Source organism: Ornithorhynchus anatinus, chromosome 1 (genome assembly GCF_004115215.2).
Source record: "Ornithorhynchus anatinus isolate Pmale09 chromosome 1, mOrnAna1.pri.v4, whole genome shotgun sequence".
NCBI classification, from domain to species: domain Eukaryota; kingdom Metazoa; phylum Chordata; class Mammalia; order Monotremata; family Ornithorhynchidae; genus Ornithorhynchus; species Ornithorhynchus anatinus.
Window position 1 is genome coordinate 136,147,527 of NC_041728.1, and position 27,482 is coordinate 136,175,008.

The window sequence follows — 27,482 nt, forward strand, 5'->3', positions numbered from 1 at the left end:
CGTTGTCCTTGAATGCCCTCCCTCCTCACCTCCACCAAACTAACTCTTTTCCCCTCTTCAAAGCCTTTCTGAGAGCTCACCTCCTCCAGGAGGCCTTCCCAGCTGGAGCCCCCCATTTCCCTCTGCTCCTCCTCTCCTCCCGCCCCCCCGCCACCTTCTGCTCTTCCCCTTTCTCCTCCCCTCAGCACTCTGCTCATTTGTATATATTATTTATTGCCCTATGGATTTTGTTAATGAGGTGCGTATCCTTGATTCTCTTTATCTTCATGATGTTGTCTTGTTTTTGTTTTGTTCTATTTTGCTCTGTCTCTCCCATTTAGACTGTAAGCCCGTCACTGGGCAGGGATTGTCTCTATCTGCTGCAGAATTGTCCATTCAAAGCACTTAGTGCAGTGCTCTGCACATAGTAAGTGCTCAATATATACTACTGAATGAATGAATGAATGTATGTATGAACAAGCACCATAAAAAAATGGTGGGAAGATTTTTGGTTGATGGTTGTTATATGTACACTGAAGTTACACCTGTCTTTTTCTAACCTGCTACTATTTAACTTTTTTATTCTGTAACCTAAAAGCGTTTATTATTATTATTATTATTGTTACATTTAAGTGCTTACTCTGTTTCAGGCACTGTTCTACTATTCATCATAGTAATGTAAGAAATAGAGAAATCAGCCCTTTTATTTGCTTATCCTCTCAAGAAAATTTGAGACATTTAGGCAAGTTATTCTTCTTCATTTTAGAACTGGCAGAATATCCTTTCTCCAGATTCTCGTTCTGAAGTTGAAGTTTAGATGGCTCTTGGGTTATTCTTCTGTGGCAAAGCTTCCCATCACAATGGAAGTTTACACTAAGACACATTTAATTACGACTTTCTTTACAAACCCATTTTTAATGTCAAGGCACACAATAAAGCTTTATGCATTTATTAAAATATACACATTTTGGTAAATTTATCTTTTTTTCTTAGAATCTTGGTAAATCAATACAGTATAACACCACAGTCATTTGAAAATAAAACTCACTCCATAATATATCTGCATATTGTTTTTTCTTTCTTCGTGACACACTACAACACCCCATTGTACGGTGCACCAATGGGAATCAATAATCACAAAAAAGAACAAACTTTTAACAAATACAGCAATTTCATACCAGGACGGCAGAGGACGGACACCAGAAAATACCATCTGCAAAAGCAAGTTGTACTTCTCAAGGACCAAACGAAATGAAAATGTCCATGGAATTTACAAGCTGGATTAAGAACACTGAATACGAATCGAACAGTGATTTTTCCTTTTCCACAGTGAGAAAGCTAGAATGTTGAATCTTGGGAGTCAGGAGTTGGAACTAAACAGAGTGAGGACAATTAGTGTCCTCCAAACCTTGAAGAGTCTTACGTAGGCCAGAGCAGTTGAGGTATTTATGCTTCATCAATTCAACAGTGTGTTTGTTTTGGAAGGAGGGAGCTTACAACCTCTGGAGTATATTATCTTGGGGCGATGGTGTGTGTGTGTGTTTTGTGTGTGTGTGTGTGTCTGTGTGTGTTTGTGTGAGAAAAGCACATGCATAGCGAACTCCCAGTGTTAAGAAAAATGGGAGTTTATGCCTGATTTTCTTTCATCAGTACATCAAAATGAAATTAGGATCACAGAGATTTCAGTTCCTTAGGAAATTCAAGCGACCTCAAATTGATTATTCCTGTGCTTGTTCCCTGGGTCAATTGGAGGCTTTGGTAAAGTATGCTGGAAAATCCCAGAGGGTTTCCAATGTTTAGGCAAAAAAATCCCGGAGCTACCTTTAACCCCAGTCCTAATTATTACCAGGCTGGTTTCCTTCACTTCTCCCTAGAGGGGCCAACATTTAGCTAAAGAGAACTACCCGTAGCCTCTTGGGAAGGCCTTTTTTTGTCCATGATTGAGCTCTCAGCTGCCTTCAAGTGAGTTCTATTTTGATTTTGCACATAGAGTATCACTTAATGATTGCTAGTACTATATATTTCACCTATTGTGTCTATCTCGGATAAGCCTCATAATTTTCACTAAACTAAGGCGGGAAGGATGGTACGGCAAGTACTTCTATCATCCGGATATATTCTGCGGTTTAAAATTCCAAGGACGAGGTCAATCTTAGAGAAGGAAGAAATGATGAGAAGGAATGACTGGTAAGAGCCATAATATAACTAGTAATGTTACAGCTTTTGTCTCTGGACTACTCTAATGAAAGTCATCAGTAAAGCGAGGATAAGAAATCTTGAAAGAAATACCTCTTAGCACAGACTACGAAGAGAAAGAGAAAAGGAGCTATTTTTCCTTTAGAACTTGCAGAGGAAACGAAAAGAGTGACCCAGAAACAAATGAAAAACGAATCATGGCCATAGGGGTGTTTCTTGCCCCCGGCTCCTGTTTCGAAAGCCAGAGCGAACCCGAATCCACAGATTCTGTTTTCTCTGCTCACTTGGAAGTCAGAGTCTTGCAAACTTTGCACCTGCCTTAGCAGTCCTCTGCTGCCCAACAGTTCTTAGTTTAGCGGCTCTGAATGTGCAAACCGTTGATTTGAGTTTTCTACGATTAACAATGGGTGTGTTTCCGGCACATGCTAGGGTTGGGAATTTCATCAGAGACATTAGGAGAAGAGGACACCCACTAAATAATATGGGACAAGAGGGATCTCAGTGCTAGATACTTAAGAACACTGCAAATATAGGAATTGGGAATGTCAGAGCGGGAAGAGGGGGAAAAGGAACCCGGTGTCCTTCGGTTCCTCGGTCAAAATTGCCGCAGCCTGTTATAGGAAGAGGAGATCTAAATCTGGGTGCAGTGTTCAGTTGGCAGTTAAGAGTTTGGCAGTGGCCCGGCGGTTGTCCAACCTGATCGATCAATGGTATTTACTGAGTGCCTATTGTGTGCACAGCAGTCGATCAGTCCATGGTATTTATTGAGCACTTCCTGCGCGCAGAGCACTGCACTAAAGTATTGGGCGAGTACAATCCATCAGACCTGGTAGACACATTTCCTGCCCACAATGAGCTTACAGTCTAGAGCCTTTAAAGCCACATTCTCCTCCGAGTTTGTCCTACTTCCTACACCTATCACCGGCTCGGAGCCTCCGGGGCCCTGCAAGGTCGGAGCAGAAGCGACGGGCTCACCTTTTTTCTTTTTCTTTTGTTAAAGTGGTATTTGTTAAGCGCTTACTCTATGCCAGACACTGTACTAAGCGCTGCAGTAGATACAAGCTGATCATATCAGATACAGTCCACGTCTCACGTTGGTTTCGAGGTCTTAATTCCCTTTTGGTAGACGAGGCAACTGAGGCCTGGAAAACAATATTATAATAACTGTGGTATTGGTTAAGCGCTTACTAAGTTCCAGGCACTGTACTAAGTGCTGGGGTGGATGCAAGCAAATCGGAAGTGAAGCGACTTGCCCAGTGTCACAGAGCAGACGAGTGGTAGAGTCAGAATTAGAACCGAGGTCCTTCCGGCTTCTAGGACTGTGTTCTATCCATTAGGCCACACTGCTTCTCACTTCTCGGTTACATCGTAACTGTCCTTGGCGGAGGTTGGGGGTGCGCCTAGGGTCATCTTGATTGATGAAATCAGGAGGCAGAAGTGGCAATTCTACATATTTGTCTTTATCCTCTTGCATCCACCCTCCCTCCATACACAAACCTGTGACTTCCGGAAAAACTGGGGACGCGGATGGGGCTGGGAAAGTGAATAAAGAAAGCACAGACCGCCCGCCGCTCTCAGTGTCTAAACCGCAGCCACACCTGCCCCCAATTATGCCAATTTTATTTTCATTTTGGGAGAACAGGCTAGGGCAGCCGCAGAAAAAACGTAAAAATCCTTGCTTTGAGTCAATAGCTATAGCAAGACGTTATACTGAGCTATTAGGTTTTGCGAAGTTGACAAATAGTTTGGGAAATCATAATCCTCCCGAGGTGGCAACTTTGCTCTTGGGATTTAGCAGTGTCCACGAACTAGTAAACTTCTCTAGTGACCGTTGGATAGAGACACATGTTGACAGAGGTTGATTTCTTATCTCGTGGAGATAGGAGGACTGTGCATTTGTGCAGAGAAAGAGATAAGAGGGGAACTGTGCTCTATTTTCACAGTATGGGAACCAAATTTCCAGCTAACCCTGCTGGCTCCCAGGGCCAGGTGTGGGGTAAATAGTCTCTCCATTTCACTATCAGAGATGGTTGCAAAAAGCCCTGTACGTGCCATTCTGTGTTCTTATTTTGCACTATTTGGGTGGCAAATGGAAGGTTATTTTTAGTTAGTGTATCAAACGAGAAGGCTTTGTACAAACAGTTTTCTGGAACTAGCAGGCGAGTTCTCGGGCGTGTCTTTAAAGGCTGGGAAGCGGTGAAACTGGCTTGGGCAGAGATAATAATAATAATATAAATAACAATAATAACACTTCTTAAGTCCTTACTATGTTCCAAGCACTGTGCCAAGAACCGGCGTAGATACAAGTTAATCAGATTCGACACAATCCCGGTCCCACGTGGGGCTCGCGCTCTCAACTCCCATTTTACAGATGAGGGAACTGAGGCCCAGGGAAGTTGAGTGTCTTGCCCAGGTTCACCCAGCAGACTTGTGGCAGAGCCGGGATTAGATCCCCAGTTCATTCTGACTTCCAGGCCCGTGCCCTATCAACTAAGCCACACTGTTTCTCGGAGATCTGTTATCATGGTGGGACGGGGCTCTCTCCTGCCCACCCCCACAAAGTGTCTGGCCCTCTAAAGGGGATGCAAACCCCCTGTTTATTTAACAGCCTAGTCTGCTTTCAGTTTCTACGTTGGCAGGGAATTTGTCTACCAACTCTATTACACTCTGCTCTCTCAAGGGCTTAGCATGACGCTTGGCATGCAGTAAACACGCTCAGTGAATGCGATGGATTAATTGATGTTGAGAGGTTTCCTGGGAAACTCTCAAATGCAATAGACCTCTCGACTGTAAACTCACTGTGGGCAGGGAATGTGTCTACCAACTCCGTTGTATTGTATCCCAGCGCTTAGGACAGTCCTCTGCACACTGTAAGCGCTCAATAAATACAATCGATTGCTTGATTAGAGTTAGAATGGTGGGACTGAACTCTTTCATAGCTCCTGTCTGTTCGCTGCCTCATGACGCTGATGGGAGTCAATTGGAATTCCAGAGTACTGAGTTGGATTGTTTTGCTGTCTGTGTCCCCATTTTAGTCTGTGAGCCCGTTGTTGGGCAGGGATGGTCTCTATCTGTTGCCAAATCGAACATTCCAAGTGCTTAGTACATTGCTTTACACACAGTAAGCGCTTAATAAATACAGTTGAATGAATGAACGAATCATTAGAACAGGAGCATGGGATGAAGAGTTTGTCGCCCCTTAATCGCTGTTGAACTGAATCTACCAATCCCGTAGAAGAAGGTGAGTTTCCTTCGAACTTAAAAGATGACCGTCCCTCCTTTCCTGTAAGTTCCTTGAAGGCAGGGATGATGTCTACCAACTCTATTCAGTCAATCAATCAATCCATCGATAGCATTTATTGAACGCAGACTATGGGCAGAGCCCTGTACTAAGGACTGGGGAGCATACAATGCATCAGAATTGTATCGAACTCTTCCAACCGCTTAATACAGTGTTCTGCACAGAGTAAGTCCTCAATAAGTATCAATGATTGATTGATTAATTGATTAATTAATTTGATTTACGTTGGGCCACACCTGGGGTTTCAGACAGGTCTACTCTCGACTCTTTGTGGGTTCTCCGGGTCCTCTGCCGGGCTCCTTTCTACTTCTCTCTTCCGTTTTTGTCATTTTATCGGTCGATAGCCGCTCCGCGAGGGGATGGAACGCAAACCAGTCAGAGCAAATGGAGAGTCATCTGGACCGAATGAACACTCCCTACTCCTATGGCATAACCCTCCTCTCTTGCGATCATAAAACCCATTCTTCTCCAAGGGTCCGTGGACCAGGGCTTCTAGGAATCGAGGGATTGGTTGGGATGACCCTGTTTATTGACATGTATCTATGGGTTCATTCTGGGGATGGTATTTGAATGGTGAATTGTGGAGTCCTGTATTGACAGCTGCCTGGGTGGAACAAAGAGGGATTTTTGATCCATAAAAAAAAAAAAAACAAAAAAAAACCCACATTTGTGGGAATGTATCCATGTTACTGTTGTCAGACACCAAGAACAATAAAACTGTGTTCCATTATAAGTGTGGAAATGCTGTTTCTTGCAATTTTGCAGCTGATCTTTCTGTTTAAAATGTCCCATCTAATTTTGCTGAACAGGCAGAGAAATGATAAAATGGCAAAGTATATGCAATCTGTTCCCCGCTTTCACTGTTTCTGCTCTATCTCAGAGACAAAAAAGATAAAATTATCAGAGTGGATGTTTGGGAAAGGAAAAGCAAATCTCACGGTCCCTGAGTGTAAAAGAGGAGATGTGAGATATTTGCCCAAATAGGTGTCTGAATTCAGAAGTGGCTTCATTCCCAGTTGTGCGTGGGAACTGCCGTGATCATTGCCCAGCGAAGGAATGACCTAAACGGACCGGATTACTCTTCTCTTGAGCCGCTAAGTGCAGCATGATTGCAATTGCATAGTCTTCTCTGACCCAGAAGCTTTTCCACCTTTTTATGGTATTCGTTAAGTGCTTATTGTGATGAAAATAGAGTAATAATGATAATAATAATATTTGTTAAGTACTTACTACGTGCCAGGCTCTGTACTAAGTTCTGGGATAGGTACAAGCCAATCAAGTTGGGCACAGTCCTTATTCCACATGGGGCTCACAGCTTTAACCCCCATTTTACAGATGAGGTAACTGAGGCCCAGAGAAATGAAGTGACTTGGCAGAGCCAGGATTAGAAACCAAGTCCTTCTGACTCTCGGGCCCATGGTTTTTCCACGAGGCCGCGTTGCTTCACCTCTGGGCATACATTTCATTGACTAGAAGGAGAAATTCCTTTTCATGTCTAGTTTTCACTTTGCTTTCAGGACTTTCCCCGCCAACATTTTAAACAGAAAAATATTTCCCCAAACTGGAGTCAGCAGATACTACAGGTTAAAGTTGAATAAGGTAGATGGAATTAGTCTTAAAATAAATCCAAAACCTTTTTTCTCGCCAAGGGATCCACTATTACACATATGTACTGTATAACATTAACGTATAAAATGTAGTTGTTTCACACTCTCTGGACTATAAGCTCTTTGAGGGCAGGGATCGTGTCTACCAGCTCTACTGTATTGTATTATTGTTTTTATTATTATTATTATTACTACTATTATCATTGTTTTATTTGTTAAGTGATTATTCTGTGTCAAGCACTGTTCTAGGTGCTGGGGTAGATCAATCAGTGGTAATGCTTGAGCACTGAGTGTGTGCAGAGCACCGTACTAAGCGCTGGCGAGCATACAACAGAGTTGGTAGACACGTTCCTTGCCCATAATGGGCCACACGTTAATCAGGTTGGCCTAGTCTCTGTTCCGCTTGGGGCTCACAGTTTACTAGGAGGAGAATAGGTATTAAACCCCCATTTTACAGATGAGGAAACTGAGGCACAGAGAAATTAAGTGACTCACCCAAGGTCTACACAACAAGCAACGGGCAGAGCAGGGTTTATATCTCAGGTCCGCTGACCCCCGAGCCCGTGCTCTTTCCAATTAGTCCATATTGCTCCTCATGCTCTCCCGAGCTCTTAATACGGTGCTCTGCACACATTAAGCACTCAGTAAATACCACCGATTGATTCACTGATACCGACTGTTTCTAGCAAGCCAATCAGATCCAGGCACAGTTTCATAAGGTCATCTTTAACACGGCAGTTGCCATTCTTCCACTGAAATGATATAAAGAAATACTTTTTAAAAAGAGAAAGAAATCCGAAGCTCTTAGTAACCACTCCTGCGCTGTAGCTATTTATGGGATGCAGTCTCGGTTAATTGTAAATAGATCGGTGAAAAACGCTTTCTCTGTAATGCAAATACTTTTCATAACGTTAAACCTCAGTGTGCTATGGCGCTATTTAGATAAGAACTGATCATCTTCTACATTCTAAGAAGGGAAATGAAACACTAGCTGATAAGTCTATTCTCCAGGGCACAGTTGACTGTTCTCCACAATCCAAACAGATACAAAGGGAGAAGAACTAAGAGTTAACGACTTTAGAGGGGAAGGAGCGTGATCTGAAAAGTTTTTCCTCAGGCTCTGTTGTGGCTCGATAGGTTTAACGGAAAACCTTCGGCATAAAAATTAGGCATAGGATAGCTGGATAAAGGACGATGTCATTTATTTTTTCTTTTCAGGATAATTCTTGCATGTGGAGTCTAGGTTTATTTCAAATTTTGCCCTTAGATACTTGTACTGAGTTCACTGAGTTCAATAGGAGAACCAGATAATGAAGACCCAAGGGGAGAATTTTGTGATTTTTAGTTGAATGTGGAGACCATTTTGCCACAAGATTTTATCGTGGAGGACTTTTGTTTTTCTGGGAATACTCCATCTGGGCTACAGAGACACTCACTTTAAATCTAGCGAGAGAGCTCAGCTTCTAGAATAAGAAAGTTGTGAAACTGAGTGTGTGCACTTGTGTACGTGTGTGTGTGTGTGTGGTTTTTTTGTATGTGTGTGTGAGCGTGTGTAGTGAAGAGGGTGTCTTAGATCATTTGGTTCAGAAAGGGAATGCAATTCTTATGAATGCCATTAACTAACTAGCTGCACTTCAACATTTTTCTCAGTAGCACCCGCCGATGGAATAGTTGGCTATCTTAAAGGAAAGCTCAGAGACATCCGCTTGTAAATACAAAATACGATCCGTAGAATGGTTTCCAAAGACCGGGGCCCCTTTGCTCGCCCACGTTTTTGTCCTGTCACAGAGCCACCGTGGCCTAATGCTTCTTCACATATCCTGCCCTAAACTCTGCGCCCCTTCTGACCCTTCTTTCGTGTTTTTTGGCCAAGACGATTGAGTTCTACCAAGACTGCCGCCAAGACTCTTCAGCATCGTTCCCCAGAAGACTGGAGCTGGATTCTTTTCCTAGGTCTTTAGGCCGGGCTGGGGTTACCTTTCATTTTAGTTCACATTTCTCAGCCACTGCCTACTTGTTGGGCCCTCGGTTACGTGAGCCCAGACTCACAGAACCTCGCTTGGTCTGGTTTTGGCCAGCCCTGAAAGTTCCTTAGTAAACATTAAGATGTGCCCATCTTATCAGAGGATCCATTTTTTTTCCCAAAAGTTTCAGGAGGAAAAAATTACTCGTTAAGACAGGGCCAAGTCGACGACATCGGCTTAGAGCAGCTCAAAGAAGGCTGTCGGTGGATAGGGCCGGTGCCCTGCGCCTTCGCCAATTCCAGTTGAGGAGGAAATCGGGTCACTTGCCACCTACCCATCTGCTTTGGCACACTGGCACGTCAGGGTCACTGTTACCCAAGGAACCCTGCTCCCTGCCCGTCGGGATTTCAGGAGAGAATCAATCAGCGAGTTAGCCATCAAAGGGAAGGCCTCAGAAATGTTCACTTCAAAAAAATCACCTCTGAAGGTCGGGTAACCAACTGATTCTAGCCTCGATTTTAGTTTTGCACGAAGGTACCGAATACGGGACTCGGGGCAAACTTTTTTTTTTTTCTAACAGAACTATCCTGAAGAGGAAAAGTAGCCGGGTCCGTGCTGTTATCCCGGGGCCCGCTGGCTTTCGGGAAAAGACGGGACTGAAAAATAAGAGCCTAGGAAGCCATTACCTTCTAGCCCACGGGTTAGGTTGCCGGTTGTCATAATCATTCCCCCCCCACCCCCCGCCCTTTTTTTTAGCGGTTTGCACCTACTCGAGGGAGCGGTCTAACTCGTCATTCTCAATGAGGGCATCAGAGTTCTGTTTGTGTTTGCCTTTGCTCTTCGGTCTGCTACTCGTCCGACTGTTTCCCTTGGCCTCCGACACCTGCTGGTAATAGAAGGCTTTGTCGTCGACGACTCCCCCCCAGTCCTGACTGTTTTCCCCCTCTGGGGCGTAGGAGAAGGCTTCATCCATGGAGAAAGGGTCGTCCACGTCGTAGCGCTGGTAAGTGCTCTGGTGCAGGGCCGCCTCCCGGGCACTGATTTCTAAGGTGCTGTTCCATATCCCGTAGCCGAAGTAAATGAGCATACCTGCGGAGGAGGACGCGGAAGGCCGTCAGCGGTTTAATCGATCGGTGGTATTTATTGAGCTCTTATTCTGCACATTCGTTCATTCATTCAATAGTATCTATTGAGCGCTTACTATGTGCAGAGCAGTGTACTAAGCGCTTGGAATGTACAAGTCGGCGACAGATAGAGACGGTCCCTGCCCTCTGACGGGCTTACGGTCTAATCGGGGGAGACGGGCAGACGAGAACGATGGTAATAAATAGAGTCGAGGGGAAGAACATCTCATAAAAACAATGGCAAATAAAGAGAATCAGGGTGATGTACATCTCATTAAACAAAATAAACAAAATAAATAGGGTAATGAAGATATGTACAGTTGAGCGGACGAGTACAGTGCTGAGGGGGTGGGACGGGAGAGGGGGAGGAGGAGAGGGAAAGGGGATACAGAATACTGTACCGAGCGCCTGGGAGAGTACGATACAGTAGGGTTGGTGGACATGTTCCCTGCCCTCGAGGAGCTTACCTTCTAATGATATTAATAATTACAGTGCTTGTTAAGTGCTTACTGTGCGCCAAGCACTGTTTTAAGCACTGGGGTAGATACAAGTTAATCACCTTGGATACTGGCCCCGTCCCACATAGGGCTCACATTTTTAATCCCCATTTTACAGATGAGGTCACTGAAGCAGCGTGGCTCAGTGGAAAGAGCCCGGGCTTGGGAGTCAGAGGTCATGGGTTCAAATCCCGGCTCTGCCATTTGTCAGTTGTGTGACTGTGGGCAAGTCACTTCACTTCTCTGTGCCTCAGTTACCTCATCTGTAAAATGGGGATTAACTGTGAGCCTCACATGGGACAACCTGATGACCCTGTATCTACCCCAGTGCTTAGAACAATGCTCTGCACATAGTAAGCACTTAACAAATGCCAACATTATTCTTATTATTAAATGACTTGCCCGAGGTTCCACTGCAGTGGTGGAGCCGGAATTAGAACCCAGGACCAGGACCATGCTCTAGCCACTAAGCCACAGGCATGCAAATAAATTACATTTAGGGGAAACACCAGAGAATAAGGATTTACACACAAGTGCTGTGGGGCTGGGGTGGGAGTGATTAACCAAGTGCTTAGAGGGTAGAGACCCCACCTCGTAGGCAATGCAGAGGGAGGGCGAGTAGGGCGGCGAAGTGAGAGATCGGTCAGGGAAGGCTCCTTGGAGGAGATATGCTGTTTCATACATCACAAGCTGTACACCAAATCAACTCTAACTAGGTTTCAGTGTAGCCTAGTGGAAAAAGGCCCGACTTAGGAGGCAGAGGACCTGGGTTCTAATCCTGGCTCTGTCACTTACCTGCTGTGTGTCCTTGGGCAAGTCACATAGCTTCGCTGTACCTCAGTTCCCTCATCTGCAAAATACTTGGGAAGCTTCATATGGGACTTATTTTGTATCCACCTCAGTGTTTGGTACTGTGCTTGGCACATAACTTGGCATTTAAATTCCACAGTTTAGCTTTAATAACTTGTGGGGGGGTAAGGTGTAAATCTGGCTAACTCGCTCACCGGAATTTCGGAGGCTTAGCTGCCCTCCTAGTACCTGCCTATTCTTTCTGCGCTGCTGCAAATCCTTTCGACATTTCTTACCCGGATAGCCTTTCTGCCTGACTTCTGCTTAGACTCTAGAAGCATAGATTGTAAGCTCCTTAGCACAGGGACCCTCTGTCTTGCTCCTGTTGTACTCTCCTAAGCACTTAGAACAGTGTCTAGCAGTCAGTAGAGGTTCAGCGAATGCCAAAACAATATGTTTGCTGCTCAGATAATCAAGAAAACCTACTGTGCTTCTGATTCTGAAAGATATTTCCTTTCAAGGGAGGAGGGATGACTATTTTTTCATCTGATTCCAGCTCCTCCCTTGTCACCCAAATGAAGCCACTTGTCCATAAGCCCCCAAAACTGGAGATGTACACACTTAATGAGCAACGCATCCTAGAATCAACCAGCTGCAGACCTGGCCTAACATTCTTCTAGAGGCATTTTCTCTTTTTAGGTGCACCGTTGCTCATCTGTGGCTAGAGCACGGGCCTGGGAGTCAGAAGGATCTGGGTTCTAATTATGGGTTCGAATCCCGGCTCTGCCACTTGTCAGCTCTGTTACTGTGGGCAAATCATTTAACTTCTCGGTACCTCGGTTACCTCATCTGTAAAATGGGGATTAACTGTGAGCCTCACGTGGGACCACCTGATGACCCTGCATCTACCCCGGCGCTTAGAACAGTGCTCTGCCCATAGAAAGCGCTTAACAATTACCAACATTATTATTATCATCCCGGTTCCACACTTTGTCTGCTGTGTGACACTGGGCAAGTCACTTCCCTTCTCTGTACCTCGGATACCTAATCTGTATAATGGGGTTTAAGACTGTGTGCCTGGCCCATAGTTAGTGCTTAACAAGTACCATAAAAAAGAGCAAAACCAAATTTTTATGGAAACTCCAGGGACTAAAAGAGTATCACATACTCCAGAGAAGCCATAAATTCTGCAGGTTTGTCTTTGGGATAAACAATGGAATTCGCAAATCCAAATTGAATGTGAAAGGCAATAATAATTACTGTGGTATTTGTTAGGCACTCACTACATGCCAAGCCCTGTGCCAAGCACTTAGATCCGTGGCTCAGGGGAAAGACCGTGGGCTTTGGAGTCAGAGATCATGGGTTCGAATCCCAGCTCTGCCAGTTGTCAGCTGTGTGACTTTGGGCAAGTCACTTCACTTCTCTGTGCCTCAGTTACCTCATCTGTAAAATGGGGATTAAGACTGTGAGCCCCACGTGGGACAACCTGATTCCCTTGTGTCTACCCCAGCGCTTAGAACAGTGCTTTGCACATAGTAAGCGCTTAACAAATACCAACATTATTATTAGATATTATAGAGACAGGCACAGTTCCTGTTTCATAGAGAAGTATGATGGCTTAGTGGATAGGGTACTGACCTGGAAGTCACAAGGAACTGGGTTCTAATTCCAGCTCCTCCACATGTCTGCTCTGTGACTTTGGGCAAGTTACTTTACTTCTCTGGGCCTCAGCTGTCTCGTCTGGAAAATGGGGATTAAGACTGTGAGCCACATATGGGACATTAATTAATGATTAATTATGGTACTTGTTGAGCACTTACTATGTACCGTGCACTGGTCTATGTGCTGGGGTAGATACAAGTTATTCAGTTTGGATACAGTCCCTGTCCCCCATGGGGGTCACACTCTTAATCCCCATTTTATAGGGGATTAAGGCCCAGAGAAGTTAAGTGACTTGCCCAAGGTCACACAGCAGGCATGTAGCAGATCTGGGATTAGAACCCTTGACCTTCTGACTCCCAGGCCCATGCTGCGTCTCCTGTGTCCAACCCGATGACCTTGTATCTATGCCAGCACTTAGAACGGTGCCTGGCACAAAGTAGGTGCTTAACAAATACCATAAACATGGCTTAGTGGATAGAGTAAAGGCCTGGGTGTTAGAAGGTCCTGGGTTCTAATCCCAGATCGACCACATGTCTGCTGTGTGGAGTAGTGGGTAGGCTCTGGGCCTGGGAGTCGGAAGATCGTGGGTTCTAATCCCGTCTCTGCCATTTGTCCGCCGTGTGATCTTGGGCAAGTCACTTCACGTCTCTGTGCCTGCGCTACCTCATCTGTAAAATGGGGATTGAGACTGTGAGCCCCACGGGGGACGGGGACTGTGTCCAACCCGATTTGCTTGTTTCCACCCTAGTGCTTAGTACAGTGCCTGGCACATAGCAAGCACTTAACAAAAGCCATAATAAATTATTGTTATTATTACTGAATATCCATTTTACAGATTAGGAAACCAAGACATAGGTCATACAGTTGGCAAGTGGCGGAGCAGCGATTAGAACCCAGGTCCTCTGACTCCCCGACTCTTTCCAATAGGCCACGCGGTTTCATTTTTGACTCCTCCCTGATTTTGAATCGCACAGTCAGCTGATCTCCAAATCCTGTGACTTCTCCTTCATAAGACCTCTCATCAATCAATCACTTAATCAGTTGTTTTTTATAGAGTGCTTACTCTTTTTTCACGTCTCCCTTTTCCTCACTGTTCTCTACACGTCTTCCTGTTCAGAGCTTGTTCAGATCTGAGTCATTTCTTTCTGTGGACGACTGGAAAATTTTCTGCCTCCCACTTCTTTCTCTCCTTCAGCCGAACACAAAAGCCGTTAAGCAAGACATGGTTTTGAAACACCCCTCCAAAGCTAAATGCTTCCTTATCCCAGACAGAATTAGGCTTCAAAGCTCTCCAGCAACTGGGACATCTTACTTTACCCCTTACATCTCCTGCTACTTATTGGTGACTCGGTTCCCTCTTCCCTCATTAGACTAGCCGTCCTCTATTTTTTTTTAAATGGCACTTGTTAAGCACTTACTATGTGCCACGTACTATACCAAACATCGGGGTGGACACCAGATAATCAATCAATTAATTGAACACTTATCGAGAAGCAGCGTGGCTTAATGGAAAAAGCCCGGGCTTGGGAGACAGAAATCGTGGATTCTAATCTCGGCTCTGCCACTTGTCAGCTGTGTGACTGTGGGCGAGTCACTTCACTTCTCTGTGCCTCAGTTACCTCATCTGTAAAATGGGGGTTAAATCTGTGCGCCCCACGTGGGACAACCTGATGACCCTGTATCTACCCCAGTGCTTAGAACAGTGCTCTGCACATAGTAAGCGCTTAACAGATACCAACATTATTATTATTATTGTGTGCAGAACACTGTACAAAGTGCTTGGAAAGGTACAGTATAACAGAGTTGGTAGACGCGTTCCCTGCCCACAGTGTGTTTACAGTCTTGTTGTTGTTGTTGTTGTCTTATGCTGTCGAGTCGTGTCAGACCCATAGTGACGCCATGGACGTATCTCTCCCAGAACGCCCCGCCTCCACCTGCAATTGTTCTGGCAGCGGATCCATACAGTTTTCTTGGTAAAAACACGGAAGCAGTTGACCATCAGCTCCTTCCGCGCAGTAAACCTGAGTCTCTTCCCTCCTCTCTCTCCCGTGCCGCTGCTGCCCGGCACAGGGAAGTTTTGACTTGTAAGCAGATGGCCTGCCGCTCGCTAGCCACTGCCCAAACTAGGAATGGAATGGACAGGCCTCCGCTTGACTCTCCCTCCCGTAGTCGAGACTGGGAGGGGACTGGAAACTCTCCAGGTGCAAGAATCTAGAGAGGGGATAATCAGATTGGACACAGTATCTGCCCCAGGCGGGGCTCACAGTCCAAACCATTTTAAAGATGAGGTTACTGAGACACAGAGAAGTTAAGTCACCGGCCTTACCTACCTACCTACCCTCGGCTGCCATCCACACCAAAAATCAGGAAAAGGGAGCTAATGGCTTGCCCTTACGGGACAAATGATTAGGGGCCCTTCAGCTCTCTGAAGATGGCACACGCTCTCACGAGTCCAGTTACACAGCTCCGTGTGTGGCAAAAGTGGCGTCATAAACTAGAAAGAAGCGTACGTGTTTACGGCACCTTCACATCGCTACACGTGCTCTTCCAAATAGGGGAAAATAGAACTCAGCTTTTATAATATGTGCAGTATTTCCTAAAGGCCATAATGACCTTTCCATACTCATTACAAAGAAATGACCATCGTTTTCCATTGTCTGCAATTAAAGCCCAGAGGATTTTCAGAGCTATGTCCTTTTACCCGGCAAAAGTAGGCTTCAGCATAAATGATCACGGGCCGATTTATTGGACATAGGCAGCGTGGCTCAGTGGAAAGAGCCCGGGCTTGGGAGTCAGAGGTCATGGGTTTGAATCCCGACTCTGCCACTTGTCAGCTCTGTGACTGTGGGCGAGTCACTTCACTTCTCGGTGCCTCAGTTACCTCATCTGTAAAACGGGGCTGAAGACTGTGAGCCTCACGTGGGACAACCTGATTACCCTGTAAATCTACCCCAGCTCTTAGAACAGTGCTCTGCCCGTAGTAAGCGCTTAACAAATACCAACATTATTATTATTATTATTCATCTGTGGGTCCAGCGTACACCAACGCTTCCTGTCCTAGTTTGCATTTCTTGTTCTCGGGTGGTTTTTGTAACTCAGCTGGATTGAAATAGGAAAAAACGGCAAGAGGGTGAGGCAGACAGAGAGAGACAGAGAGACAGAGAGATATGCAGAAGGAGCATGTTCTACCATCTGTCCTACATAAACAAGGGCTCTGTGTTCAATGAGTAAACATAGTTGCTAAAAGGCTCCTGTGTGGAAGCAGGGCTTTTTGTTTTTGTTGCTTTCCTCAGTTGTTCCTGGAGTATTGGTCGTGAGGAAGTTTCTAGAAATTTATCGGAATTATGAGAAACTAGATATGCACTTGGCTTTAACTAAAGCTGAAGTCTAATGGGGTTCTAGAAGGATAAATCCCTTCAACGGAAGCTTCCCTCTGAGTCTCTTGGCGTTTGGATGTGTTTTTTTCACTGCAACCTTCCTCTGGCTCTTTTTTTCTGGTTACCCAGGAGAGAGGCATGTCTAGTCCCGGATCCCTTATTCAGAAGCAGAGAAACTGAGGCACAGGATTTTTTTAAAATGGTATTTGTCCAGCGCTTACTATGTGCCAGACACTCTACTAAGCACTGGGGTAGATACAGGATAATCAGGTTGGACTGTCCTGTCCTGGATAATCCCTGTCCCACGTGGGGTACACCATCCTAATCCCCATTCACAGATGAGGTAACTGAGACATAGAGGAGGTAAGTGACTTCCCCACAGCTGACTAGTGGCGGAGCTGGGATTAGAACCTCGGTTCTGATTTGATGACCTGCCCCAAACTCTAAGGTCACCAAATCCCATTGGTCCCACCTACACAACATCACTAAAATTCACCCTTTCCTCTCCATCCAAACTGCTAATGTGTTAATACAATCACTCAACCTATCCTGCCTCGATTACTGCATCGGCCTCCTTGCTGACCTCTTAACTTCCTGTCTCTTCCCACTCCAAGCCATACTTCATTCCGCCGTCTGGTTCATCTTTCTATAAAAAGGTTCAGGACACGTCGCCCCACCTCCTCAAAAATCTCAAGTGGTTGCCCATCCACCTCCGCATCAGACAAAAACTCCTCACCATTGGCTTTAAAGCTCTCCATCCCCTTGCCCCCTCCTACCTCACCTCGCTTCTCTCCTTCTACAACCCAGCCCACAGGCTTCGCTCTTCTAGTGCTAATCTTCTCACCGTGCCACAGTCTTACCTGTCTCGCCCCCAATTCTGGCTCAAGTCCTGCCTCTGGCCTGGAACGCCCTCCCTCCTCAAATCCCACAGACGACGACTCTCCCCCGCATCAATTACTCTTCCCCAAACATCTCCTCCAAGAGGCCTTCCAGACTAAGCCCCACTTTTCCTCATCTCCCACTCCCTTCCGCGTTGCCCTGACTTGCTCTCTTTGCCCCACCTCCATCTGCACTTGTTCTGGTAGTGGATCCACAGCCCCACAGCACTTATGTATAAGTAATTTTATTTATTTGTATCGATGTCTGTCTCCACCCCCTCCTAGACTCTGAATTCGTTGTGGGCCGAGAATGTCACTGTTTATTGTTGTATCGCACTTTCCCAACCACTTAGGATTTAGCGATGGCTTGAATATTTGGGTGGAATGAGAGAGACGAGTCAAGGATAATGTCAAGGTTACAGACTTGTGAGACAAGAAGGATGGTGGTGCCATCAGCAGTAATGGGAAAGTGAGCGGGAAGACAGGGTTTGGGTGGGAAGATAAGAAGTTCGGTTTTAGCCATATTAAGATTGAGGTGACGGGAGGACATCCAAGTAGAGATGTCTTGAAGGCAAGAGGAAATGCGAGACTGCAGAGAGGGAGAGAGATCAGGGCTAGAGATGTAGATTAGGGTTTCATCGGTGAAGAGGTGATAGTTGAAGCTGTGTGAGCGAATGAGTTTTCCAAGGGAGTGGGTGTAGATGGAGAAAAGAAGGGACCTGGAACTGAACCTCGAGGGACCCCACAGTTAGGGGTGGGAGACAGAGGGGGAGACAGACGGAGAATGAGCGGCCAGAGAGATAGGAAGAGAACCAGGAGAGGACAGTGTCAGTGAAGCCGAGGTTGGATAATGTTTCTAGGAAAAGGGAGTGATCAACAGTGTCAAAGGCAGCCGAGAGGTCAAGGGGGATTAGGATGGAGTAGAGGCCGTTGGATTCGGAGAGGAGGATAACATCGGTGACCTACGAGAGGGTGGTTACTGTGGAGCGGAGGAGATGGAAGCCAGATTAGAGGGGGTCAAGGAGAGAATTGGAAGAGTTGAACTTGAGGCCGATGAGGGAACTGAGGTCCTGAGAAGTAAAGTGATTTGCCCAAGGTCACGCAGCAGACAGATGGCAGTGACAGGTGACTCCCAGTCCTGTGCTCTATCCACTAAGAAACAGCGTGACTCAGTGGCAAGAGCCCGGGCTTGGGAGTCAGCGGTCATGGGTTCGAATCCCTGCTCTGCCACTTGTCAGCTTTGTGACCGTGGGCAAGTCACTGAACTTCTCTGGGCCTCAGTTCCCCCATCTCTAAAATGGGGATTAACTGTGAGCCCCACGTGGGACAACCTGATGACCCTGTATCTATCCCAGCGTTTAGAACAGTGCTCTGCACATAGTAAGTGCTTAACAAATACCAACATCATCATCATCATCACTAGGCCATGATAAATGCTCACTAAGCCATGCTGCTTCTCACTAGGCCATGCTAAATACTCAATAAATACCACTGATTGTTTGGCAGATGGAGAAAGATGAAAAGTCTTTGGACCCTTCCTGATCCCTCTGAGGACAAAGTGGGATTTATCTCTGGCTTGGAGCCCAAACCTTCAGAGGCAGATCGGGGGAAGAAGAAATGAACAAGGGAAGAACCTGGGTAGAAAAAGGGAGATTTGGTTTCCCTCTTCTTTACTGCGACAGGCAAGCCCTCATCAAATTATCTGCCCTAAAGGAGGTGGGTTACAGTTGATTGATTGATTAACAATTGATGGATCAACTAATCGATACCATTTATTGAGCTCTTTTTAAATGACATTTGTTAAGTTCTTAGTGTGTGCCAAGTACTCAACTAAGCACTGGGGTAGATAATAATGATGACGATGATGGTATTTATTAAGCGCTTACTATGTGCCGAGCACTGTTCAAGGTAATCAGGTTGTCCCACGTGGGGGTCTCAGTCTTAATCCCCATTTTACAGCTGAGGTAACTGAGGCACAGAGAAATTAAATGACTTGCCCAAAGTCACACAGCTGACAAATGGCAGAGTCGAGTTTAGAACCCACGGCCTCTGACTCCCAAGCCCGGGCTCTCTCCACTGAACTAATCAGGTTGGACACAGTCCATGTCCCCTGTGGGGCTAACGGTCTTCATTCCCATTTCACAGGTGAGGTCACTGAGGCAGAGTGACTTGCCCAGGGTCACCCTGCAGACAAATGGCCGAACTGGGATCAGAACCCAGGTCCTTCTGATTCCCAGGTCAGTGCTCTATCCACGAGACCATGTTGCTTCTCATTTACTCTTTGTTCTTCAGTCTTTATTCTGGGAAGATCCCCGCCCCGTCTCCACCCGGGGCATACCAGAGCCTAGTAACTAGCTGACCAAGCCAGGTAATAATAATAATGGCATTTATTATGCACTTTCTCTATGCGCCCAGCACCATACTATGTCCTACTTAAAACTCACCTCCTCCAAGAGGCCTTCCCAGACTGAGCTCCCCTTCTCCCTCTACTCCATCTACCCCCCCCACCTTCACCTCTCTGCAGCTTAACCCTCTTTTCCCCCATTTCCCTCTACTCCTCCCCCTCTCCCTTCCCCTCCCCTCAGCTCTGTACTCGTCCGCTCAACTGTATATATTTTCATTACCCTATTTATTTTGTCAATGAGATGTACATCGCCTCGATTCTATTTAGTCGCCATTGTTTTTACGAGATGTTCTTCCCCTCGACTCTATTTATCGCCATCGTTCTCGTCTGTCCGTCTCCCCCGATTAGACCGTAAGCCCGGCAAACGACAGGGACCGTCTCTATCCGTTGCCGACTTGTCCATTCCAAGCGCTTAGTACAGTGCTCTGCACAGAGTAAGCGCTCAATAAATACTATTGAATGAATGAATGAAAGATCAGACCCGATCCTCGTGCTACACAGGGCTAAGAGGGAGGGAGAACGGGGGTTTTATCCCCATTTTAGCAGATGGATAAAACGGAGGCATGGAGAAGTGATTTGCCCAAGTTCACGCAGCAGGCAAGGGCAGAGCCAGAAAGGCAACCTCAGTCTCCTGACTCCCAGGCCTGTGATCTACTCACTAGGCTGCACTGCCTCTGCCTCCCAAGGGAGTTGCGCTTGCTTGGGGTGGCGAGGCTGCTTTATGGTAAGCAACTTAGAGCTTCACCGGAGACATTTTCCATCTTCTTGCGGTGGATTTGTTCCCCCCGCCCAAGCCTGTAGGGGAAAGGGCAGGGATGGGCCAATTAGTTGGCCCAGGGCTGGAAGAGGCCATTTTGGGTGATGAGGACATCAGCGTTGCGATCTGGTTTCCAAGCAGGGGAAGGCTCTTGGGCAGATGGAATATCGCTAGCCGTGAGGGTGGGAAGGCAGAGGAAGAACACTCGTTTTGGGGGCTGGAATGTTTAAAACGCAGATCCAAAACAACTCCACCCTTGTTGAAGGCTTGGCTCGGGAGGCAGGACCAAGCCCTTAGCTTCTCTTCTGGAAAACAAAATAACCCCTGCCTTCACCTCTCAGCGGGACCCAAACCAGACCAAAGACCTGAACTCAGAGAGAAGCGAAGCAACTTTATCCAAAGAGAGGCAAAGTGAAGAGAAGGTGGGGATGGATTTTCGAGAGCCAAAGGCACACTCTCATGTCTAGCGCAGTGTGGCTTACTCAATAGAGCACGGGCTTGGGAGTCAGAAGGACCTGGGTTCTAATCCCCGATCCGAAACCTATCTGCTGTATGATCTTAGGCAAGTCGCTTCACTTCTCTGGATCTCGGTTCCCTCCTCTGTAAACTGGGGATTAAGAATGTGAACCCCCTGTGGGACCGTGTCCAAGCTGATTGACTTGTATCTACCCCAGATCTTAGAACAGTGCTTGGCACATAGTAAGCGCTTAACGAGTACCATGATTATTCTTATCAATAATTATTATTGTTATCATCGGCAGGTCAAATCGGCCCCTCCTGTGGGGCAGCGTCGTGGCGGCTGGCTCTGACGGGACAACCACCGCCCCCCTCCCGCTGAGCCCCCTGCCCCCACCTCCCGCCGGCCTCCTGGCTGGGCGGGGGCACCTTGTCCCCGGAGTCCCTTCCCGACAGGAAGCCCTGCCCGCTGCAGATAACCCAGGGGGATTTGTTTTCCTTGTGGGCTTGAAATGCTTTTTTTTCCTACTCCCGTGATATTAAATTTCCGATGCAGTCACATCCAGGACCGGGCAGTGGAAACGAAATGCCAAAGAGGAGAGGAATGAGCAGGTGGGCCCGGCTGCTATACTAAGTCGATCTGTTCTCCTGGAAGCCTCGTTAGCCGGAGCGGCACCCTGGTTCCTCCGGGTCGCATCGAACGGAAACTCCTCACCGCTGGCTTTAAAACACTCGATCCCCTTGCCCCCTCCTATCTCACCTCACTACTCTCCTACTACAACGTAGCCTGCACACTTGGTTCCTCTAATGCCAACTCACTGTACCCCAGGCTCGTCTATCTTGCCCCCGTCCTCTTGCCCACATCCTGCCTCTGGGCTGGAACGCCCACCTTCCTCATAACGGAAAGACAATTACCGTCCCCGCGTTCAAAGCCTTACTGAAGGCACTAGTCCTCCCGAAGGCCTTCCCTGACTAAGCTCTCCTTTCCTCTTCTCCAGTCCCTTTGCATGGTTCTCTTTCTTTATCCCTTCTCCCAGCCCCAGAGCACTCTGTACATATCTGTAATTTATTTATTTATATTACTATCTCCCCCTCTAATAATGTTGGTATTTGTTACGCGCTTACTATGTGCAGAGCACTGTTCTAAATGCTGGGGTAGATACAAGGTAATCAGGTTGTCCCACTTGAGGCTCACAGTCAATCCCCATTTTACAGATGAGGTAACGGCGGCACAGAGAAGTTAAGTGACTCGCCCAAAGTCACACAGCTGACAAGTGGCGGAGCCGGGATTCGAACCCATGACCTCTAACTCTAGCGCTCACTGTGGGCAGAGAGAGTGTCTGTTGTATTGTGATATTGTACTCTCCAAAGCGCTAAGTACACTGCTCTGCACACATGAAGCACTCAAAAGTTAGGATTGAATGACTGACTCTGTGAGACACTACTATGGTGATGCCTATCCAGCTCTGCAAACAGATTTCCAGACGAATTTGGTTTCTAAAGTCAATCTATTCTGCAGGCAGTCGGTATTAGTCCCGTCCACATCGACCAACCCGCCTCACCCCTTCCTACCTATCTCATACTATTAGACTGTAAGCTCCTTGAAAGCAGGGATCGTGTCTACCAACTCTATTGGAGCGTACTTTCTTGTGAGTTTATTACAGTGCTCTGCACCCAGTAAGCACTCAATAAATGCCATTGATTGATTTGGTCAATTGATCCCCGCCACCTCAATGACTAGGCATAGAGGAATCTACCCCAAATATGCTCATCGTGTCCTATCCCTTTCCTTCCCCATGGAAAAGAATCCAAAGGAAACAGGAATAATAATAATAATTATGGTATTTGTTAGCACTTACTACATGCCGAGCACTGTTCTAAGCACTGGGGTAGATAGAAGGGTACTGAGGTTGTCCCACGTGGGGCTCACAGTCTTAACCCCCATTTTTCAGAGGAGGGAAGTGAGGCACAGAGAAGTGAAGTGACTTGCCCAAGGTCACCCACCAGACAAGTGGGATTAGAACCCATGTCCTCTGACTCCCAAGCCTGTGCTCTTTCCACTAAACCATGCTGCTTCTCTAAGCAGCTGGAAGGAGAGGCATAAAAAGTTGCTTTTCTTCTAGGCTTGCTGATGGATTTTCTGTATCCCCAGGGCCAGAATTCATGGTGGACCACCCCTTCCCCACCACAACACACACACACAATTTCTTCTATCCCCCAGGCACCTAGCAAAGAACGCCGCATCGCTGCTAGCCGGTCCAGAGCTCAGAGCAGGTTCTGATTTTCACGGCCAGCATAATGCGACAAACAAGAGTAAAGAGATACACAACTCTGCTCCAAGCAAAGTATTCTCTTTAACTCTGCATATTTTCCCAAAAGGAGAAATGGTTATCCATGGGAATGAAGTTGATTAAAACCAAAGACAGAACTCTAATTTCCTCTTGTCCCTCTCCTTTCTGTGTCATTGCTCCCTTTATTCACCCCTCTCTCAGCCCCACACCACATATGTCCATATCTGTAATTATTTATATTAATGTCTGTCTTCCCCTCTAGACTGTAAGCTCCTTGTGGGCAGGGAACGTGTCTACCAACTCTGTTGTATTATACTCTCTCAAACGCTTAGTACAGTGCTCTGCACACAAAAAAGTGTTCAAAAATAACGTTTGATTGGATTGAGTTTAGGAAGAATAATGAAACCTAGATGGATCAAATGGGAAAGGACAGACGCAATACTAATATGACAAATGAGAACTGTTGGTCAAAGATGACCCAGAGCTGAGCTTGGGGCAGCAGGGCTCTTGAGGTTGTGGTTCGGCCACATGTCTGCTGGGTGATCTTGGGTAAGTTGCTAAACACTGTACTAAGCGCTGGGGTAAATAGAAGCCAATCAGATTGGACCCAATCCCCGCCCGTCATGGGGCTCACAGTCACAATCCCCATTTTACAGTTTAGGTAACTGAGGCCCAGAGAAGTTAAATTACTTAATAATAATGGCATTTGTTAAGCGCGTACTATGTGCAAAGCACTATTCTAAGCGCTGGGAGGGATACAAGGTGATCAGATTGTCCCACGTGGGGCTCACCGTCTCCCCATTATACAGATGAGGTAACTGAGGCCCAGAGAAGTGAAGTGACTCGCCCAAAGTCACACAGCTGACAAGCGGCAGAGCCGGGATTAGAACCCATGACCTCTGACTCCCAAACCCGGGCTCTTTCCACTGAGGTACGCTGCTTCTCAACTTGCCCAAAGTGCAAGTGACTTGCCCAGAGTCACACAGCAAACGAGTGGCAGAACCGGATTAGAAGCCAGGTCCTCAGACTCCCAGGCCCTTGCTTCATTTCCTCGGCCACATTGCCTCCCTTTTGTCTTTTTCCAAGAAAACATTCCATCCATGTCTCCCCACTCCTCCAGAACCTCTCATGGCTGTCCATCCACTTCCACATCAAACAGAAATTCCTTACCGTCGGCTTAAAGGACTCAATTGGTTCTCTCCCTCCCGCCTTTCCTTGCGTTTTTCCTACAACAAATGAACCCGGATACTTTGTTCCTCTAGGCCAACCTAGTCTGGACCTCAATCTCATCTATCCCATCACTGACTCCTCGCCCACATCCTCCCTCTGGTCTGGAACTTTCTCTCGCTTCATATCCGCCAGACCATCACTCTCCCCAACTACTAAAATCACATCGCTTCCATGTGGCCTTCTCCGACCAAGCTCTCGTTTCCCCTACCCATCTTCCCTTCTGCAGTGCCTGTGCACTTGGCTGTGAACCTCTTAATAATAATAATAATAATGAGAATAAGAATCTTGATTCTATTTATTGCCATTGTTCTTGTCTGTCCGTCTCCCCCGATTAGACTGTAAGCCCGTCAAAGGGTAGGGATTGTCTCTATCTGTTACCGATTTGTACATTTCAAACGCTTAGTACAGTGCTCTGCACACAGTAAGCGCTCAATAAATACTATTGAATGAATAATTGTGGTATTTGTTAAGTACTTACTATGTGTCAGGCAGTGTACTAAGCGCTGGGGTGGATACAAGCAAATTGAGTTGGACACAGTCCCTGTCCCATGGGGGGGCTCATAGTCTCAATCCCCATTTTACAGATGAGGGACCTGAAACCCAGAGAAGTGAAGCGATTTTCCCAAGGTCACACAGCAGACAAGTGGTGGAGCTGGGATTAGAACCCATTACCTTCTGCCTCCCAGACCCCTGCTGTATCCACTACTCCATGCCTTGATTCTATTTAGTTGCCATTGTTTTTATGAGATGTTCTTCCCCTTGACGCTGTTTAGTGCCATTGTTCTTGTCTGTCCGTCTCCCCCGATTAGACCGTAAGCCCGTCAAACGGCAGGGACTGTCTCTATCTGTTGCCGACTTGTTCATCCCAAGCGCTTAGTACAGTGCTCTGCACATAGTAAGCGCTCAATAAATACTATTGAATGAATGAATGTTGCTCCAGCCCCCAGAACTGATGTACATAAACTTATACTCCCCTATTTCCCCTATCCGTAACTGATTTTACTGTCCTCTTTCCCCTGTTGACTGTAGGGCATGGATTGTGTCTCCCAGTGCTATTGTATAGAGAAGCAGCATGGCCTAGTGGCTAGAGCAGGGACCTGGGAGTCAGAAAGTCAGCCTGGCTCCTCCACTTGTCTGCTGGGTGACCTTGGGCAAATCACTTTACTTCTCTGTGCCTTCATCTGTAAAAGGGGGATTCATTCATTCATTCAATAGTAATAATAATAATAATAATGTTGGTATTTGTTAAGCGCTTACTATGTGCCGAGCACTGTTCTAAGCGCTGGGGTAGACACAGGGGAATCGGGTTGTCCCACGTGGGGTTCACAGTCTGCATCCCCATTTTACAGATGAGGTAACTGAAGCACCGAGAAGTTAAGTGACTTGCCCAAAGTCACACAGCTGACAAGTGACCGAGCCGGGATTCGAACCCATGACCTCTGACTCCAAAGCCCATGCTCTTTCCACGGAGCCATGCTGCTTTTGAGTGCTTACTATGTGCAGAACACTGTACTAAGCGCTTGGAATGAACAAGTCGGCAACAGATAGAGACAGTCCCTGCCCTTTGACGGGCTTACGGTCTAATCGGGGGAGACGGGCGGACGAGAACGATGGCGATAAATAGAGTCGAGGGGAAGAACATCTCATGAAAACAATGGCAAATAAATAGAATCAAGATTTAAGACTGTGAGCCCCACATGGGACAGGGACTGTGTCCACCCCGATTATCTTGTATCTACCCCAGTGCATAGAACAATGCCTGACACATAGAAGCACTTAACAAATACCATCATTATTCTTCTTATTATTTTCCAAGAGTACAGTGCTCTGCACTCAAAAAACACTCAATGGGAGCCACTGATTGAATGATTGCTTGATCGATTGGTTCCTTTCCCCCCCTCCAACTGATATTTGCCCCTTGTAGCTCCTTTTCCCTTAGGAAGTCCACTTGAGCGGCCCCGATCCTCACTTTCTTCCCCGGTGGCACCATGCTGGGACCACGTTCAAGGACCAATCTGCTGTGCATTTCCTCTAGACGGGCAGCTGGCTGTGGGCAGGGAACGTGTCCGTTATATTGTTGCGTTGTACTCTCCCAAGCGCTTAGAACAGTGCTCTGCATATGGTAAGTGTTCAATTAATACGATTGATTGGTTGATTTCCAACTCCTAAAGGGTGGGAAAAGAGAGAAGCAGCACGTCTTAGCGGAGAGAGCACGGACCCGGGAGCCAGAAGGTCCTGGGTTCTATTACCGACTCTGCCACGTGCCTGCTGTGTGAGCTTGGACAAGTCACTTAACTTCGCCGGGCCTCGGCTGCCTCATCTGTAAAATGGGGATTGAGAGGGCGAGTCCCATGTGGGGACGTTGTAAGCAATTAGCAACTACTATTATTATTATTACGCTGGTCAATTTGGTCCTCCAGAACCTCTGCCTTACATCGAGATGATATAATTTCCTTTCTTCTGCCTGCTACTGAGAACTCACCTCCTCTAGGAGGCCTTCCCAGACTGAGCCCCCTTTCCCTCTGCTCCTCCCCCTCCCCCCTCACCTCCTGCTCTTCCCTCTTCCCCGTCCCTCAGCACTGTGCTCATTTGTATATATTATTTATTACCCTATTTATTTTGTTAACGCGGTGTATATCCCCTTGATTCTATTTATCTTGATGATGATGTCTTGTTTTTGTTTTGTTCTGTTTTGCTCTGCTGTCTGTCTCCCCCGTTTAGACCGTGAGCCCATCACTGGGCAGGGATCGTCTCTATCTGTTGCCAAATTGTACATTCCGAGTGCTTAGTACAGTGCTCTGCACATAGTAAGCGCTCAATAAACACTATCGAATGAATGAATGCCGGTAAATCTGCTCTTGACTCATCCTGCTCAAGCCGACTGAATCCCCCCCAGCCGCCTCTTCCCTGCCTCTGTTGAACTCCCTCTTTATTATTTCGCTTTGATGCCTCAGCCAGCTTTCCCGGCCC

At 46.7% G+C, this 27,482-nt stretch overlaps 1 protein-coding gene across 2 annotated transcripts in view; it reads right to left on the bottom strand.

Moving 5' to 3' along the window:
- Positions 1-7,583: 7,583 nt before the first annotated feature.
- Positions 7,584-27,482, bottom strand: part of SLC7A14 (solute carrier family 7 member 14) — a 152,718-nt gene continuing 132,819 nt past the window's right edge. Inside the window, exon 7 of one of the 2 annotated variants that reach the window (XM_029074582.1) lies at positions 7,584-10,136. In XM_029074582.1, the coding sequence (XP_028930415.1) occupies positions 9,814-10,136 (323 nt within the window). In that variant the 3' untranslated portion in view covers positions 7,584-9,813. The remainder of the gene's footprint in view (positions 10,137-27,482) is intronic. The other variant, XM_029074577.2, reaches the window with a different exon arrangement.